Raw genomic sequence first — 16,233 nt, 5'->3', positions numbered from 1 at the left:
AGATTCCACAGGAAGGAACTCATTTTTCATCATTTTGTATGTAGGGGTGTTAAGAAAGGTTACACTGAGGAAGTGAAATTCAAGCTGACATCTGAAGAAACTGAAGACATCGTGTAGGGAATGAATATTCCTGTTAGCTGGACCTGCAAATGCAGTCTACAAAGAGACTTAGGAGCTTTGTGAATTGAAGGAACTGAAAGGCTAGTCTGGCTGGAATGATAGTAAAGTAGCTAGAGATGAAGTTGGAGAGAGAGGGAGCAGTAGCCAGAGGATTCAGGGCCTTTTAGATCTCTGGGGTAGAAGTGTATATTGTATCCTAAGTGTATATTGTAGCCTTAGTTTATATGTTCCTAATAAATTCTATTTTTTTAAAAGTATTTTGGCAAAAGCTACAAAGCTGAAAACATAAAGAAAAGAGTTTCTTCAATCTGGACATTTGTTTTCTTTAAACAGAGGGAAGCCATTAAAGAGATCTGGTTTACATTTCAAAAAATCACTTTGGTAGAGAGTCCAGAAATACACTCACACATATGTGGTCAGTTAACTTAAGACAAAGGAGCCAAGGAATGTACAGTGGGATAGGACAGTCTCTTCAATAAATGATACTGGAAAACCTGGACAGCCACATGCAAGAGAATGAAACTGGACTACTCTCTAACACTGTGGACAAAAACTAATTCAAAATGGTTCAAAGTCTTGAATGTAAGACCTACTGAAACCATTAAACTAGAAGAAAATGTAAGCAATAAGCTCCTTGGTATTGGTCTTTGCAATTATTAAGTTTGTTTGGTTTTTTTTTTTTTGATTTGAGACCAAAAGCAAAGGCAACAAAGGCAAAAATTAACAAGTGGGATTACATCAAACTGAAAAGTGTCTGCACAGCAAAGGAAACCATCAACAAAATGAAAAGGGAGCCTACCAAATTGGAGAAAATATTTGCAAATCATGTATTTCATAAGGGGTTAATATCCAAAATAGATGAAGAACTCGTACAACTCATTGGCCAAAGAAAACAATCTAACTGAAAAGTGGGCAGAGGATCCAAAAGGACATTTTCTAGAAAAGACATACAGATGGCCAACAGGTACATGGAAAGGTGCTCAACATTGCTAATCAGGAAAATGTTAATCAAAACCGCAATGATGTATCACCTAAACTTGTTAGAATGGCTGTTAGGAAAAAGGCAAGAAATGACAAATGTTGGTGAGGGTGTGGAGAAAAGAGAACCCTTGTGCACTGTTGATGGGAATGTAAGTTGGTGCAGCCACTATGGACAACAGTATGAAGATTCCTTAAAAGATTAAAAATAGAACTATCATATGATCCAGCAATTTCACATCTGGGTATTTATCTGAAGAAAATGAAAACACTGACTTAAAGAGATACCTGCACTCCCATGTTCATTATAACATTGTAATAGCCAAGCACGAAAGCAGACTAAGTGCCCATTGATCAGCATAAAAAAGAAGGAAGTCTTGCCATTTTTTGGCAACACAAATGGACCTTGAGGGTATTATGCTAAGTGAAGTAAGTCAGACAAAGAAAGACAAATAACTGTATGATTTCACTTATCTGTGGAATCTAAAAAACTGAACTGCTAGGAGAACAGATAGGTGGTTGCCAGAGGCAGGCTTGGGGAGTGGGAAACATGAGTGAAGGGAGTCAAAATGTACAAACTTTCAGTTATAAAATAAGTAAGTCATGGGGATGTAATGTACAGTATGGTCACTGTAGTTAATAATACTGTATTACATATTTGAAAGTTGCTAAAAAGAGTAGATCTTCAAAGATCTCATAACAAAAAAAATTTTTTTTTGTAGCTAGGTATAGTGATGAATGTTAACTAGACTTATTGTAATCATTTTGCAGCATATACAAATACTGTATCATTACGTTGTATATCTGAAACTAATGTGTCAGTTATAGTTCACTTTTTAAAATTTAGTTTAAAAAAATTGCTTTGTTATGTAGAGAAAATTTGGATGTGAGGTGGTGAGGGAGAAGGAAGTGTTTGTTGAATTCAGTGTTTTGGTTTTGATAGCTGAGTAGTGAGATACCTAAGTCAGAATTGTAGATGGTCAAACAGACAGTTGAAATCTAAGGCTAGTTGCAAATGTAATAAGCATGTCTTCTTTGTATTTAGACTGGTAATAAATAGCCCAGTAGAATTTGAGACTGACAGATTAACAATGATTGATTAATCAAAACTCTCTTGATTATTTTTTTAGCAAATATTCATTGAAGTTTCTTTTTTTGTTCTTGATACTGTTGCATTGAATTGCAGCATAGACCTCTTCTTTACTATTTGTCTTGATTAATGCTGTTCACTGTTTTGTTACCATTCTTCCCTTTTGTCTCCAACAGAAATGACTTATGCTTTTTCTTGAATCCTCCCTGCCCACCTTTTCTGGGATGATGCTTCTTTAGTCTTACTAGTTTTCTCTCCTTCTGAGGTCTCCTCCTTCCCTTTCAGTTAGCTTTTTTCCTTTGCCTGCAAATTCTCACAAAGCCTCTTTACCCAACACCAACAAAATGATTATCCTTTTACTCTTTCTTTCATGTGTACTTTCTTCTTTTTCTGTCTGTCTGCCTCTTTTTGTCCCTCTCAGTCTTCCTTCTCAGTGATAGTTTGTGTCTTTTAATCTCTCTGCCTCACTATATCTCAGACTCTCCTCAGTCTCTCCTTTTTATCTTTTTGTCTCTCCTTGATGTCTCTTTTTGCCCTCATCTCTGTGTCTCTTAGTCTCCTCTCTGTCTCTGTGTCTCAGTAGTAATTTGTCTACTGGCTGTAATCTTATACCATGCACTCATCCCTCAGTCCTCTGAAATTTTCCTGTCAGGCTACTTTTTCAAACTTTTCTCTAGACTCATCAGTGACTAGAAATCAAATAGCTTTGAATATTTCTAGTCTCACTTGTTTTATATGTATATTCTCATCCTGTGTGCCACTTTCCTTGATGAAGGTTTATCATCTTTCAAGGTTAATTTTATCACAGCTTTATGAATCCTTTCTGATTCCTCTCGGTATATTTCTTTTCTCCTCCATCAGATTTCTCATAGACTTTTGTTGATAGTCTTTCATAGACTTCTATGTCATAGCTAGAGGTGTACATATGTTTGTTATTTAATTGCAAAAAGAGTTAAAATTTTATTATTCACCTTTTTTCCTTACCTGCAGACTGACTCATTTGTGGTAAATACTGAGAATATATTTTGATCAATTTTAATTACAGTTAGGAAGTTTATTATCAAAATCCTGTAAATACTTTCATAAAGATTTTATATGTTCCTTTTGAACACTACAGAACACACTGTTTTCCCCAAATTGCAACATGTTGGAATCATTAAGTGATTTTTTTTCATTGGCTTTACTGTACCTAAACCCTTGAAACATCAAATCATATGGGTTCTATATAGTCAAAGAAGGATTGTGTGATGTAAATGATAATTTCAGTCATCTTACACAATATTTTGTGCCCATACATAATGATGTAGTTTAGGCATTAGTAGTTTCCTGAATATTATCTTGTAATTCTGAAATAAAATCATATTAATCAATATATAGTTTTCTCAGAGTGTGTATTTTCCAACTGTATTATATTCTGTGAAAAAGAACTTGAATATTCAATGATTTTAATCAAGAAACTTGTTTATAAAATTTTTTTTTTACGCTTGATCCTCAGACCTTATTCATCTTACAGCTGAAATGTAAAAATTACTGAAATGTGGTTTCTTTGAATAGTGATACAGCCAAATGGACCAAGTGTGATATGATCACATGATACTGTCTTTATCCTGGACATTGTTTTTGTGTTAACAATAATGCAGTGCTATTTCATGTGTTCCCAGTGAAGTCACATGATTATGCACGTTTCATCCTTCATTGGTTGTACACAGGAATAAAATTGTACATCAGCAGGTTCACATCATTTTGGAAAGAAGAATACAAATTATAATGTGTGAGAGTTTTGTATACTCCAAAGCATTGTACAGATGCTAATAGTTGAATCTTTATTGTGATACAAAATTTGGAACATAGGATTTGGTTAGGTAATTAAATCTATATAAAAATTAATATACAGGAACCATTAAGCTCAGTATATACAAATAATTTCCAACTAGATGATATAAAGGAAGCTAAGGCTCCATTTAAAATTGCAACTTTTTAAAAGTGCCTGTTCATAAACTTAACAAAACCTATACGTTTAGAAGTCTCCTGAGGTACATAAATGCTTACTTGAGCAAATGAAGAGGCAAAATACATCCTTGGATAATATACTCAGTGCCATAAAGCTGTCCATTCAAAGTTGTTTCATAGAATAATGCTGTCTCAATAAAAATGCCAACCTTACTGTTGTTATTGTTGCTGTTATTTTTGGTGGAAATGGTGTCTGGAACTAGATAGCAGATTCTAAAGTTCAAATGGAAAAAAATCAGCAGTAATAGGTTGGAAAACCAGAAGAAGAGTAGTGAGGATGAATTAGCTCTACCAGATTTGAAAATATACTATGAAGTGTTAGTAATTTTTAAAAACATGTTACTGGAACATAAACAGACAAACAGACTAATGGAATGAAATAGAGGATTATTTAGAAATCTAAAAAATGTCAGAATTTAGTATATGATAAAGGCATCATCTTGAATCAGTGTGGTAAAGATTAATAAGGGATATTGAGACAGCCATTTAGAAGAAGGATAAACTGATTCATATCTCAAGTATATGAAAATTTAAATGTAAAAAAACCCTAGACTATTACACAAAAGAAAGCATGACTTAAGTTCTTTTGTAACTGGAATAGAAAACACCTTCCTAGCTATGACTTAGACTCCAGAAACTGTAAAGTAAAAGACTTACAAATTCGACAACCAAATTAAAAAAAAAGAGAAAACTTGGATGGTGAACAAAACGGAGCAAAAGCAAGCAAACAGATAAGCAAAAAAGAAAAAAAAACACCATAAGGAAAATTAAAAGACAAATGATATCCTGGGAAAACATTTTTATAGCGTATAAGACCAGCTGGTAATCTTTCTATATAAAGAGTTCCTAGAAGTCAAGACAGAAGTACTCAGTAGAAAATTGGGTGAAGTAAACTGACCATACTTCAGTAAGAATATGTATATACATATGAAAATTGGGTGAAGGTTAAGAGCAGTGTGTTCACATACAAATGGCCATTACACATTTAATAAGATTCTTCCTCTCATCCGTAATAAAGGAAATGAAAATGAAAACTATTTTATTTATTTATTTATTTTAGTTCTTTCCTTTTAGATTGGCAAAAATGAAAATGTTGAATGACAGCACTTTGCTGTTAGAGTGAGTGAAATGATATCCATGAAGGGTAATTGGGCAGTATCTACCAAAGTTATATGTGTTTATGTTTCAAGAGAGCAGTCCTTCCAGCGATGTCATTAACTTATGACTGATTAAATAAGCTATAGATATTTACACAGTGGCACACTCTGCAACTGTATTAAAAAAAAAAAGAAATAGGAAAATTTCTAAAGATAGATGAAAAGATTTTCTATGATGTTAGTGGAAAATAAAGCAAGGGCAGAACTGAATCACTTACCTTTTCTGAAGAGTAGAGGAAATGGAATATGCTTGTATTTGCCAAAAGAAATACTGGAAGGATAATAATAGTCCTGTAGGAATGATTTTACCTATTGGGAATGTGTGGAGTGGGGAAAAAGGGTCATTCAAGAAGAGTGGGACCTAGATTTCTTTCTGTTAAGAAAGATTGAATTAATCAAAGATTCAATTAACCTAAGAAGGAAAAAAAATTTTATTGGAGCCATACTGAGGGTTATAACCTGGGAGACAAGTTCTCAGAAGTTCTGAGAATATTCCACTTCAGGAGCTAGATACACAGTTTTATACATTTTTGAGACAAAGAGTCATATATCATATTGTCAGGTTAGAATTATAAAGTTCATCAGAAATGTTTTAGTCAGGTATGCAGGTACAGAATGAGACTTCAGTCAATGTTGACCCCCTGTACAGGATGAGAAAGAAATAATAATATTAAAAATTATAATGCTGGTGCCACACGAAAGGGACCATTTTTCTTAAAGATTGATTACATTCTCCTTCACTGAGGGAGTCTGGTTAATGTATAATGCAGATCACATTGGGAAATGTGTGTTTCAATTCTGATTTGATTGTCCTGCCGTAGAGAAATTTTAGATCTATAAGGCATTGTATATAGAAATATATGTAAAAGCGCGCTCTGTCTCTGTCTCTGTCTCTGTCTCTGTCTCTGTCTCTGTCTCTCTCTCTCTCTCTCTCTCTCTCTCTCTCTCTCTCTCTCACACACACACACACACACACAGACACACAACTCTAGATCCTTTTCTCCCACCAACTTCCCAGCTGTCTTGTGTCTTCTCTTTACCATTCTGAAGTCATGGCTTTTTGGAACCAAACAGCAACAACTTCAGTGGAAGATGATATAGTGAGGGGACATGGCACAGTAGACATGGGCCTTCTGTCAGCAAAAATCTGCTTCTGTCCTGGAACTGATGTATATTTGTCCCTTTCTTCATTTAGCAGATTGCTTTTTTTTTTTTTTTTTTTTGAGGGAGATACTGTTTTATTTATTTATTTAACTTTTTTTAATTGAGTTATAGTCATTTTACAATGTGTCAAATTACAGTGTAGAGCACAATTTTTCAGTTATACATGAACATACATATATTCATTGTCACATTTTTCTTCACTGTGAGCTACCACAAGATCTTGTATGTATTTCCCTGTGTTATACAGTATAATCTTGTTTATCTGTTCTACATTTTGAAATCCCAGTCTGTCCCTTCCCACCCCCCGCCTCCTGGGCAACCACAAGTTTGTATTCTATGTCTATGAGTCTGTTTCTGTTTTGTATTTATGTTCTCTTTTTTTTTTTTTTAGATTGCACATATGAGCGATCTGATCTGGTATTTTTCTTTCTCTTTCTGGCTTCTCTTAGAATGACATTCTTCAGGGACATTCATGTTGCTGCAAATGGTGTTATGTTGTCAGTTTTTATGGCTGAATGGTATTCCATTGTATAAATATACCACATCTTTATCTGGTCATCTGTTGATGGACATTTAGGCTATTTCCATGTCTTAGCTATTGTAAATAGTGCTGCTGTGAACATTGCGGTGCAGGTGTCATTTTGAAGTAGGGTTCCTTCTGGATATATGCCCAGGAGCGGGATTCCTGGGTCATATGGTAAGTCTATTCCTAGTCTTTTGAGGAATCTCCATACTGTTTTCCACAGTGGCTGCACCAAACTGCATTCCCACCAGCAGTGTAGGAGGGTTCCCTTTTCTCCACAGCCTCTCCAGCATTTGTTATTTGTGGACTTTTGAATGATGGCCATTCTGACTGGTGTGAGGTGATACCTCATTGTAGTTTTGATTTGCATTTCTCTGATAATTAACGATATTGAGCATTTTTTCATGTGCCTATTGATCATTTGTATTTCTTCCTTGGAGAATTGCTTGTTTAGGTCTTTTTCCCATTAGCAGATTGCTTCTTGATTCAGAGATTGGGCATACACAGTTACCTGAACCTGGAATGTCTTTCTACCCTCCCATTCTTCTTTCACCTTCACTCCTGTGCTTTTTTGTAGTCCTAGCTTAAATGTCACTACCTTGATCTGTCTAGACTAAGTTAAGTCCTTTCTTGGGCAGTGCACTTAAACATCGTTGCTTCTTAACCTCTTCATCAGTAAAATGGGGATAATAATAGAACCTACTTCATAGACTTGTTGTGAGGAATAAGGAGTAAATACATGTAAAACTGAGTAGTACCTGACCACATGATAGTGAGTTAGCCGTTGTTGTTCTTATTATTACTTTTATTAGACTTAATTGAAATATGTATTTAATCATACATATTTATCTAACTGATTGTTAAATGTCTCTTTCTCCTGTTAGATTGTTAGTTCCCCAAGGGAAAGGACTGTTTTATTCACTTCTATTCCCTAGTGCTTAGTACACATAGTGCTCAGTTTTGTTGACTGATAACGGTGGTTTGCAATAGTAGATAAATCAGGCCAACTGAATTTTGATTCTAAATACATTATAGACTCACTAGCTCTTGTAACTTTTGTGAAGTTAACCTCTCTAGGCTTCAGGTTTTTCTTCAGTAAAATTGGGTTATAACATCTACTGTTTACTTATTTATATTTATAGAGTTTATATAAAAGATGCTTAAATTATTTATAGAAAACATACTTGAGAGCCTAGCATTTTGTTTGTGATCAGTAAGTAGCAAAGTTACTAAGATGTGGCCAAGACTATCAGGCCTAAAAATACCGATATATTTAGTGAGTGCTTAAATGAAATAATATAAATGCAAATATCTAGCTAAGGTCTTGACTCCAGAGTAGACATTGTTATTTTAAATTCCCACTTTAACTGTTTTCTTATAATATTTATAACTACAAATCAGAAAGCATGTGCTAGTTCTAGACACTGTATAGGGGCACCTTTTAAATGTATTTTTATGTAAGTGTATAGTGAGAGACACACATGCATACACTGCTCTTAAGAGTCACAAGTAACCTACCCATTATGTAGGGTTTTTTTCCCCTATTCACAGGTTAGAGAGGTCAGGTAACTTGCCCAGAAAACCAGGAGTTATTTAAATTCAGGCCTATTTAGTTTTAAAGCCCTTGTTCTTTTTACCTTACTGTGCTGTCTTTTTACGTTTTGGTTAGAGGTGATTTTGGAATTACCACATGTTCTCTTCTTTTACAATGCCTTTGGTGATAGTGGCAACTATAAAACAATTAGTCTTCAAAAAATTGTGATTTCAGTCAGATTATTTCTTCTCAAAGCCTACCTGAGGTCTTTTATATGGAAGAATGAACATACTGGTATCTGTGATAAAGCATTCCAATAGTTTTAGGAGTACAAAGACCTTGGTGGATTGCAACTTTACTGGTTGTGAACAGTGAAAGCTCTAGAATCTGTTGGGTACGGGGAGGAGAAGAAGAGTCATAAAAAAATAGAAATAGATTCTTCTCTACTGGACAGCACAACTTTCTGGTCCTAAGCTCAGCTCTTATTAAAAATTTAACCGTTCAGTGCATAGATACATTCTCATTTCAAAAGATTAAACTTATATGTATGTATGTACAGTAAAGTGTGTCTCATTTGCATTTTTCCTCCTATTCTTACATTTTTTCTTAAAGTTTTTTCCATAAAAATTTTACTTAAATTAGCTTGTAATGAGTTTATTATATTTAAATGAATTAATAAATATTATAAAATTTCTCCATTTTAATTTCTTATATGGGAAATACATTAATACATATAACATAAAACAAAAAGGCCTTTGGGGTCCTCAGTAATTTTTAAGAGCATGAAGAGGTTTTTAGATCGAATAATTTGAAAACTGCTGCAGTATATTATTAAGTCACTAACAATGAACATTGTGCCAGACCATTGTGAATATAGAAAAATTCCCATGATTAAATAATTTTGGTGAGAAAAGCACAGTAAAAAGCTCCACAAATATTATAGTTATGAAACAAGGAATAGAAAACAGTACTGGAAAAAATACAGTAAAATGCAAATACTCATTATATTAAGGTTATATTATTTTGAATTTTATTTCATCCATGGTTTTTCCAAAGATTTTTTATGCTATAATTTATGTGTGGTGGAAAATCTGTTAAAATATGAATGGGAATACTCTCTCTTTCAGAAACTCTGTACTGATGCTCAAGTTAAAGTCTTTGGGAAATGCTGCCAACTGAAACCTGGAGGAGACAGTTCTTCCTCTTTGGATAGTTCCATGACTTCATCTTCTGATGTAAAAGACCAGTGTGCTAAGTACCAGGTCAGATCACTGATGTCATTTATTTATTCATTCACAAATATTTTTGAGTACCTACAGTGTATTGTGTACAATCCTAGGGACTGAGGGTAAAATGTGGATTAGTCCTTACCTTCCTGGAACTTACAATGTAGCTGGGGAAACAGATAGTTAAACACGTAAGTTTATTAACTTTGATAAATCTTAGGATAGGGGAAGTACAGAGAGTTTTGGGCACAGGTAGCAGGGGTATTTTCTCTTTATTTCTTGTTTCATGTTTTTGGGGCTACCAGAATAATTTCTTATTTTATATACTATTTCATTATTGAAATATGAAGATTAATGCAAAATGAAACAGTTTGAGATTAAAATGTGGCTGAAGTATATGCTATGAGAAATGCACAGTTTCATTTTTCAAAAGTAATGTAGCTCTTTTAAAACACAGAATTAAACAAATCAGTAACTACGTAGGAACTTCTCTATAAACTTGTATTTTACATAGAATCAGTGCTTAGTTTCATACTAAGCAAATGTCATCTGATGTGAATTTATTTGTATTATCCAAGTTTGCATGAACGAATCACAAGTATTTTATGATTAGCAGTACCAAAATAGAATCCTAGACTTCTAAATTATTCATAATAGGTAATTATATTTGGATAGGAATTGACCCTGATACCATATAAGTGTGGCAGTATATGTGAAAGAACTCTAAAGTTATAAAAATCCAGATACTAGTCTGTCCTATGTAGTTGCCCTGCCCTCCTCTGTTTCTCCTCCACCTTAGGCATGATACCCTGGTAAGTTCCTAATAGTACTGTGTAACATCATCACACTTATGCCAATTTGGAAGTTCTCTAATTTGATCAATTGTACAAACTTGCCGTCCTTCCTGTTATTATGCAGTGAAGTATGAGTATTAGCAGATGCACCCAGAAACCCCGAAGCAGGGAGTGATTATAATTCTCATTTTGCATTAAAATCCGTAGAGTTTTTTTTTTTTAAGTAAAAATTCCCAGGCTGTGTGTCCAGATAGTCTGATAGTAGGTTCATTATCATCCTGGAAATCCTGTTTTTTAGGAAGAAGGCATTGAATTATTGTAACATACAGTTTACTACACTTGATAAGATGTGATTTCAAGTAACTAGGACATTATCCTTGATTTACAGAATATTACAGATTATTGCTCCCAGCAGTGATTACTTAGAAAGAACTGACCTTTTAAGAGCCTTTAAAAAAAAAACACATTAAATATAATAGCACTTTCTTTATTATTATCTTCATTGTAGATTGTATCATATTAAAATATACGTAACATTAGTGACATTCATGATAACTATTTGGTATAAGAGCAGGCAGAGAGAACCTTTAATAGCAAACTATGTAGTTTGATAAAATTTGAACACCAATTTTACTGTATTTTGCATTCTAAGGATTATTTATTTATAGTATTAAAATATATAAATTCCTTGATATTTAAATTTGTGTAGCTTGCTTAATATATGAAATAATATTTTTAGTCAAAATAAGAATGCAATTAGATACACTGTAAAAAAAAAATGAACTTATAAAAGAAAGTTCTCATTCTGTCATTATCCAGAAGCAATTTAGGTTGCCAAGTAAGATTGGCATTATTGATCTTAAAAGAAAAACAGACTACTTCATTATTCAGAAAATTATTCTACTCTGTTTCTGAAATATTATCCTTAATACCTAAACTTCTATGCCTGGAAATAAAAATTTTGTCTTAACCAAGTCCCAAGAATAGATGAGTTGCTTCTTTTTAGTAACCTAGGTATATCAGAAGTGGTTTTTTTTCCTTAAAAAATAACTGGGCCTTTATTAAAACAAAATTAAGACTATAGCACTGAGATATAAAAAACAATATGTAAATGAATATATAAAAGAACTAATGTTAAAAATAGTTACGTATAATAAAATGGATTGCTATTTGAACATGTTCTTTTTAAGAAAGGTGACAAAATGTAAATATATAGATTTTTTTTTTAATCCAAGGCGGGCAGTAAACAAGCACAAGAGTAGAAGAACCATGTTATAAAAAGAAAAATAGTATGTAGACGTATTCCCTGGCCTCCACTAGAAAATAGGTGTCCTCATCACTTTATTGTTATCTTCAGAAGAATCTTTCAAGTATTTTTAAAAAACTCCTAATTCTTGATTTTCTTTGATGGAATGGTTTAGTGAAATTTGTGCATAATCCTCATGTACTGTCTTAGATAGTTATTTAGGTCATCTTCCTTGTCAATTGTTTTGTTATGTAATTGTATCAGCTAGGACTTGCATTGGGACACCCTCTGAAACAGTGGCTTAAACAAATTAGGGATTATTTTCTTCATATAACAAGTCTGGAGGTAGGCCATCTAGGCATATATATGGGCTTCAAGATGGGCTTAGAGACCAAGGTTTCTTTATCTTTCTACTTAGCAAGAGTTAATGTGTACATACTTGTTGCCTTGTGGTCCTAATATGGCATCTCCATCTCCAAGGACACACTTACATCCCATTGACCAGACCTGTGTTGCATGGATTTAAATGGATAGCTTTGGAAGCAGCCCCTCCAGCCATTGGTTTACTTCTTTGATATAGCGACTGACTAAATCTCTTTTTTCCCAAGGGAAACTCTGAAATGCAATCTTTTTTTTCAGTTGGGCACATTGCTTCCCTGAAACAAATTGAACTTCAAAAAATAAGGAATAAGATATTTAGTAGGTAACCAGTGGTAATTTACCACAGTATCTAAATAGTAACCAAATGGATGAGTTAATTTTTAGATTTTTTGACACTTAGGAGGACAATTAAACAATAATGGAAAGGAATAACTTTTTAATCAGAGTGCTTTGCAAATAAGACATTCTAATGTTTAAAACAAGTCCTTTTTTAAAAAAATGTAAAATACGTTCGAGTTACCCCATTTGTGAATGCCTTCTTTGCACAATAAGGGTGATAAAATCTGTTCTTCACGTTCAGTGGATTCTACTTCTTGTTATCTTTCCTGCAGAAGTATTGCATATGCATAAGATAGTTAAGAATGTTCATTTGAGCTTTATCTTTGTAGTAGCAAAAACCAGAAAGTGACTTAAATGCCCGTCAGTAAGGAGAACTTGCTTGATAAACTGTGGTATTTTCATACAGTAGAATACCGTGCAACTCTTAAAAGGAGTCTATGAATAACCATGTGGTTAGATCTGTAAGACATTGTGAAATGAAGAAAGCAAGCTGCAGAACAGTGTATACAATGTAGAATCACTTAAAAAACATACAGAATAACTAGAGCAAAGGAACTTTTGATAAAAATCAGTATTTGAAATAGGTTTTAAATTCTGCAGTTTTGTTAATGTTATGCTTATTGTTTAGGGTTCTCGGTGCTCTTCTGATGCCAATATGCTTGGAGAGATGATGTTTGGCTCGGTAGCAATGAGCTACAAAGGATCCACCTTAAAAATTCATCAGATCCGGTGAGGGATTTTCTGATTTTTGTTATTGAATTCATTTTAGGATATTTAGTTTTTATGGCTATTGTATCTATACTGTGACATCTCTGAGTTATACTTTATGATAAATTGAAAAGGCTCTTGTACATTAGTTTTGATCTCTCTCTGTCCCTCTCTTTTTCTTCATAGTTCTCCTCCACAGCTTATGCTCAGCAAAGTTTTTACTGCACGGACTGGCAGCAGTATCTGTGGAAGTCTCAATACGTAAGTAGTTATGGATGAAAGGAGAAATGAACTATTTAACATTTGCACAGTATGAAAATGAATACACTGCTCTCAGGATTGCAGCATAAATTCAGATTTTCTTCTGTCCCTTAAGTTTGAAAGTTTATGGAGGCTAGATTTTTTTCTCCCCAGCTTCATTGAGATATGATTGACATATACCATTGTGTAAGTTTAAAGTGTTTAGTGTGTTGATTTGATATATTTATATATTGCAAAATGATTACTGCCATAGCCTTTGCTAATCTCACCATCTTGTCACATAATTACCATTTCCTTTTTGTGGTGAGAACATTTAAAATGTACTTTCTTAGCAACTTTTAAGTATACAGTACAGTATTATTATTTATAATTAGCTTACTGTACATTAGATACCCAGAACTTGTTAATCTTATAACTGAAAGTTTGTACCCTAGGACCATTATGTCTCCATTTCCCCCACTCCCATTCCCTGGTAACCACCACTTGGCTCTCTGTTTCTCTGAATTCAGCTTTTCTTAGATTCCACGTATAAGTGATATTATATGGTGTTTGTCTTTCTCTTTCTGAATTATTTCACTTAGTATAATGCCCTCAGGTTCCATCCATGTTGTTGCAAATCGCAGGATTTCCCTTTTTTTCGTGGCTGAATAGCATTCTGTTGTCTATAAATGCGACAATCTTTTTTATCCATTCATCTGTTGACAGACATTTGGATGTGACTGTATTCTAATAAACCTTTATAAAAACAGGTAGCAGGTTGAATTTAACATTCAGACTGTAGTTTGCCAACCTCTGATTTAAATGATTAGTTGGTTTAATAGTACTAATAGAGAAACTTAAAACTTGAAGTGTTTTGCATTTAAAATTTTGTTGAGATATACAAAGAATTGCTATTAAGAGCATAAAGTGAATTTGGAATTTATTTTTATCTCCTCCCCTCTAGGCTGCAGGACAGTCTTGAATTCATCAATCAGGACAACAGTACATTAAAGGCTGACAATAACACAGTTATTAATGGACTACTTGGAAATATAGGTAAATTGATTTTATAAGTTTTTTAAATGTTCTTAATAACTTAGATCTGTTAGAAGACCAAAGAATTTAAAATACTAGAAGTATAAAAGGGATTTAAATTGCAGGTATGTGTAATACTTGTGTTATTTGAAAAATATAATTTTCATATATCTGAACATTTATTTTGTATCTGTAACGATTGAACTGCTGAAGAAATACCTAATTTGGTTTTTATTTTTAATTTTGATGCATCTTTGGAAGGCACTTTTGTTGATATAAAAAGCTCTTACTACCTCTCTTGACTATTTCAGCTGAGGAAGACCAGTATTAAACTTTCTCCCTCTCTCTTCTCTAATCATAAAAGTAATTTTAAAATGGTGCTCATTTTTGTGACCTATAATTCAGATGAGCACATATTCAAATTTGGTATTCCTTAAAATGTTTATTAAAAAACTTACTTAGTAATTTTGTTAGTTTATTGTTTTTGTTACTTCAGTTTAACATTTTAAAGTGACAAACTATTTCTGAAGTTTCTGGTCCTTTGTTTTATCATAGAAAGATTAACTAAATTGCTGCTGACTGTATTTCCAGGAATGGTAGTGTGTCAGAGTGTGGACAGCAGTCAAAATAGGATAAATATTCTGCTCACATTCTTGTTTAGTGAAAATTTTTATTTGTAATTAATTTTAATAACTAAATATTAAATATTTTAGTAGAAAACAGTTTTTCCCCCACCTTTAACAGTATAGCATTCTAATGTTTTTTATAATTCATGTTTATTCAAATAGCAACCATTTATTAAATACCTACCGTGGGCTAGTTACAGTGTCAGCCATGTACTTTAGAAAGTGTGCATTTTATAGAAAAATGGAAGTTTTGCTTTTTCTTCTCATTTGATTAATTATTTCATTTGTTTTAATGAAATAAAAATGTGACAGAAATAACAATCTTTTTTCTTTATAATTTGGCACTTTTCTAAGCTAAAAGGACTTATTAAAAGCTATGTATTTTAATAGTAGAAATCTACGATCATATATAAAGGTAAAGTACACTACAGATGCTAAATATACCCCTCTTCTCTGTTCTAATATAGAATAGGAAAATAATGCATTTAACAAAGCACAGACTTCAAATAATGAAAGGCTTTTATTTGCACGTTCTTAATTGTGCATCAAGGATATTTGAGCACTCTACACTGGAATTTGACACATTGTAAAATGACTAACTCAATAAAAAATGTTAAAAAAATAAAATGATAACAGTAAAAGAAAAAAAAAAGGATATTTGAGCACCATTTCTTACTTTCTTTAAATGAACCAGAAATAATTCCTGCCTCAGTTGATTTATAGTTAGTGAAAGTCAGACAAGTAACACAACACAGTATACAGCTGCAGCATACTGTAGTTAATTCTTGGACAATTTTAAAAGCATGATGTGATAGAAATGAGGAGGAGCGCCTAATTTAGTCTTGGCTTGTCAGAAGAGTCTTCCTTAAAGAAATGAGACATAAACTTGAAGAATTAGCCCGATGATTGGGGAAAGAAATGTTCTAGGAAAAAGCAATAGCATGTGCATAGAACTAAGGGCAAGAGTTCACTGAGTGTGGAAAGAAAGTGAATAAATCCATGTGGGTGGAGCACAGTGTGGATATGAGTAAAGAAAGTGAAAAGAAATAAAGAAATGAACAA

At 33.1% G+C, this 16,233-nt stretch overlaps 1 protein-coding gene across 3 annotated transcripts in view; it reads left to right on the top strand.

The window, feature by feature from the left end:
- The window catches only part of FNIP1 (folliculin interacting protein 1), a 111,824-nt gene that overhangs the window by 49,466 nt on the left and 46,125 nt on the right, over positions 1-16,233 (top strand). For all 3 annotated transcript variants that reach the window (XM_032476652.1, XM_032476651.1, XM_032476653.1), the window contains exons 3-6: positions 9,704-9,838; positions 13,191-13,291; positions 13,457-13,531; positions 14,475-14,566. In XM_032476652.1, the coding sequence (XP_032332543.1) occupies positions 9,704-9,838; positions 13,191-13,291; positions 13,457-13,531; positions 14,475-14,566 (403 nt within the window). The remainder of the gene's footprint in view (positions 1-9,703; positions 9,839-13,190; positions 13,292-13,456; positions 13,532-14,474; positions 14,567-16,233) is intronic.

This window comes from Camelus ferus, chromosome 3 (genome assembly GCF_009834535.1).
Source record: "Camelus ferus isolate YT-003-E chromosome 3, BCGSAC_Cfer_1.0, whole genome shotgun sequence".
NCBI lineage: Eukaryota > Metazoa > Chordata > Mammalia > Artiodactyla > Camelidae > Camelus > Camelus ferus.
Note: the sequence above shows the minus strand (reverse complement) of the source record. Positions and strands in the feature narration are given on the sequence as shown.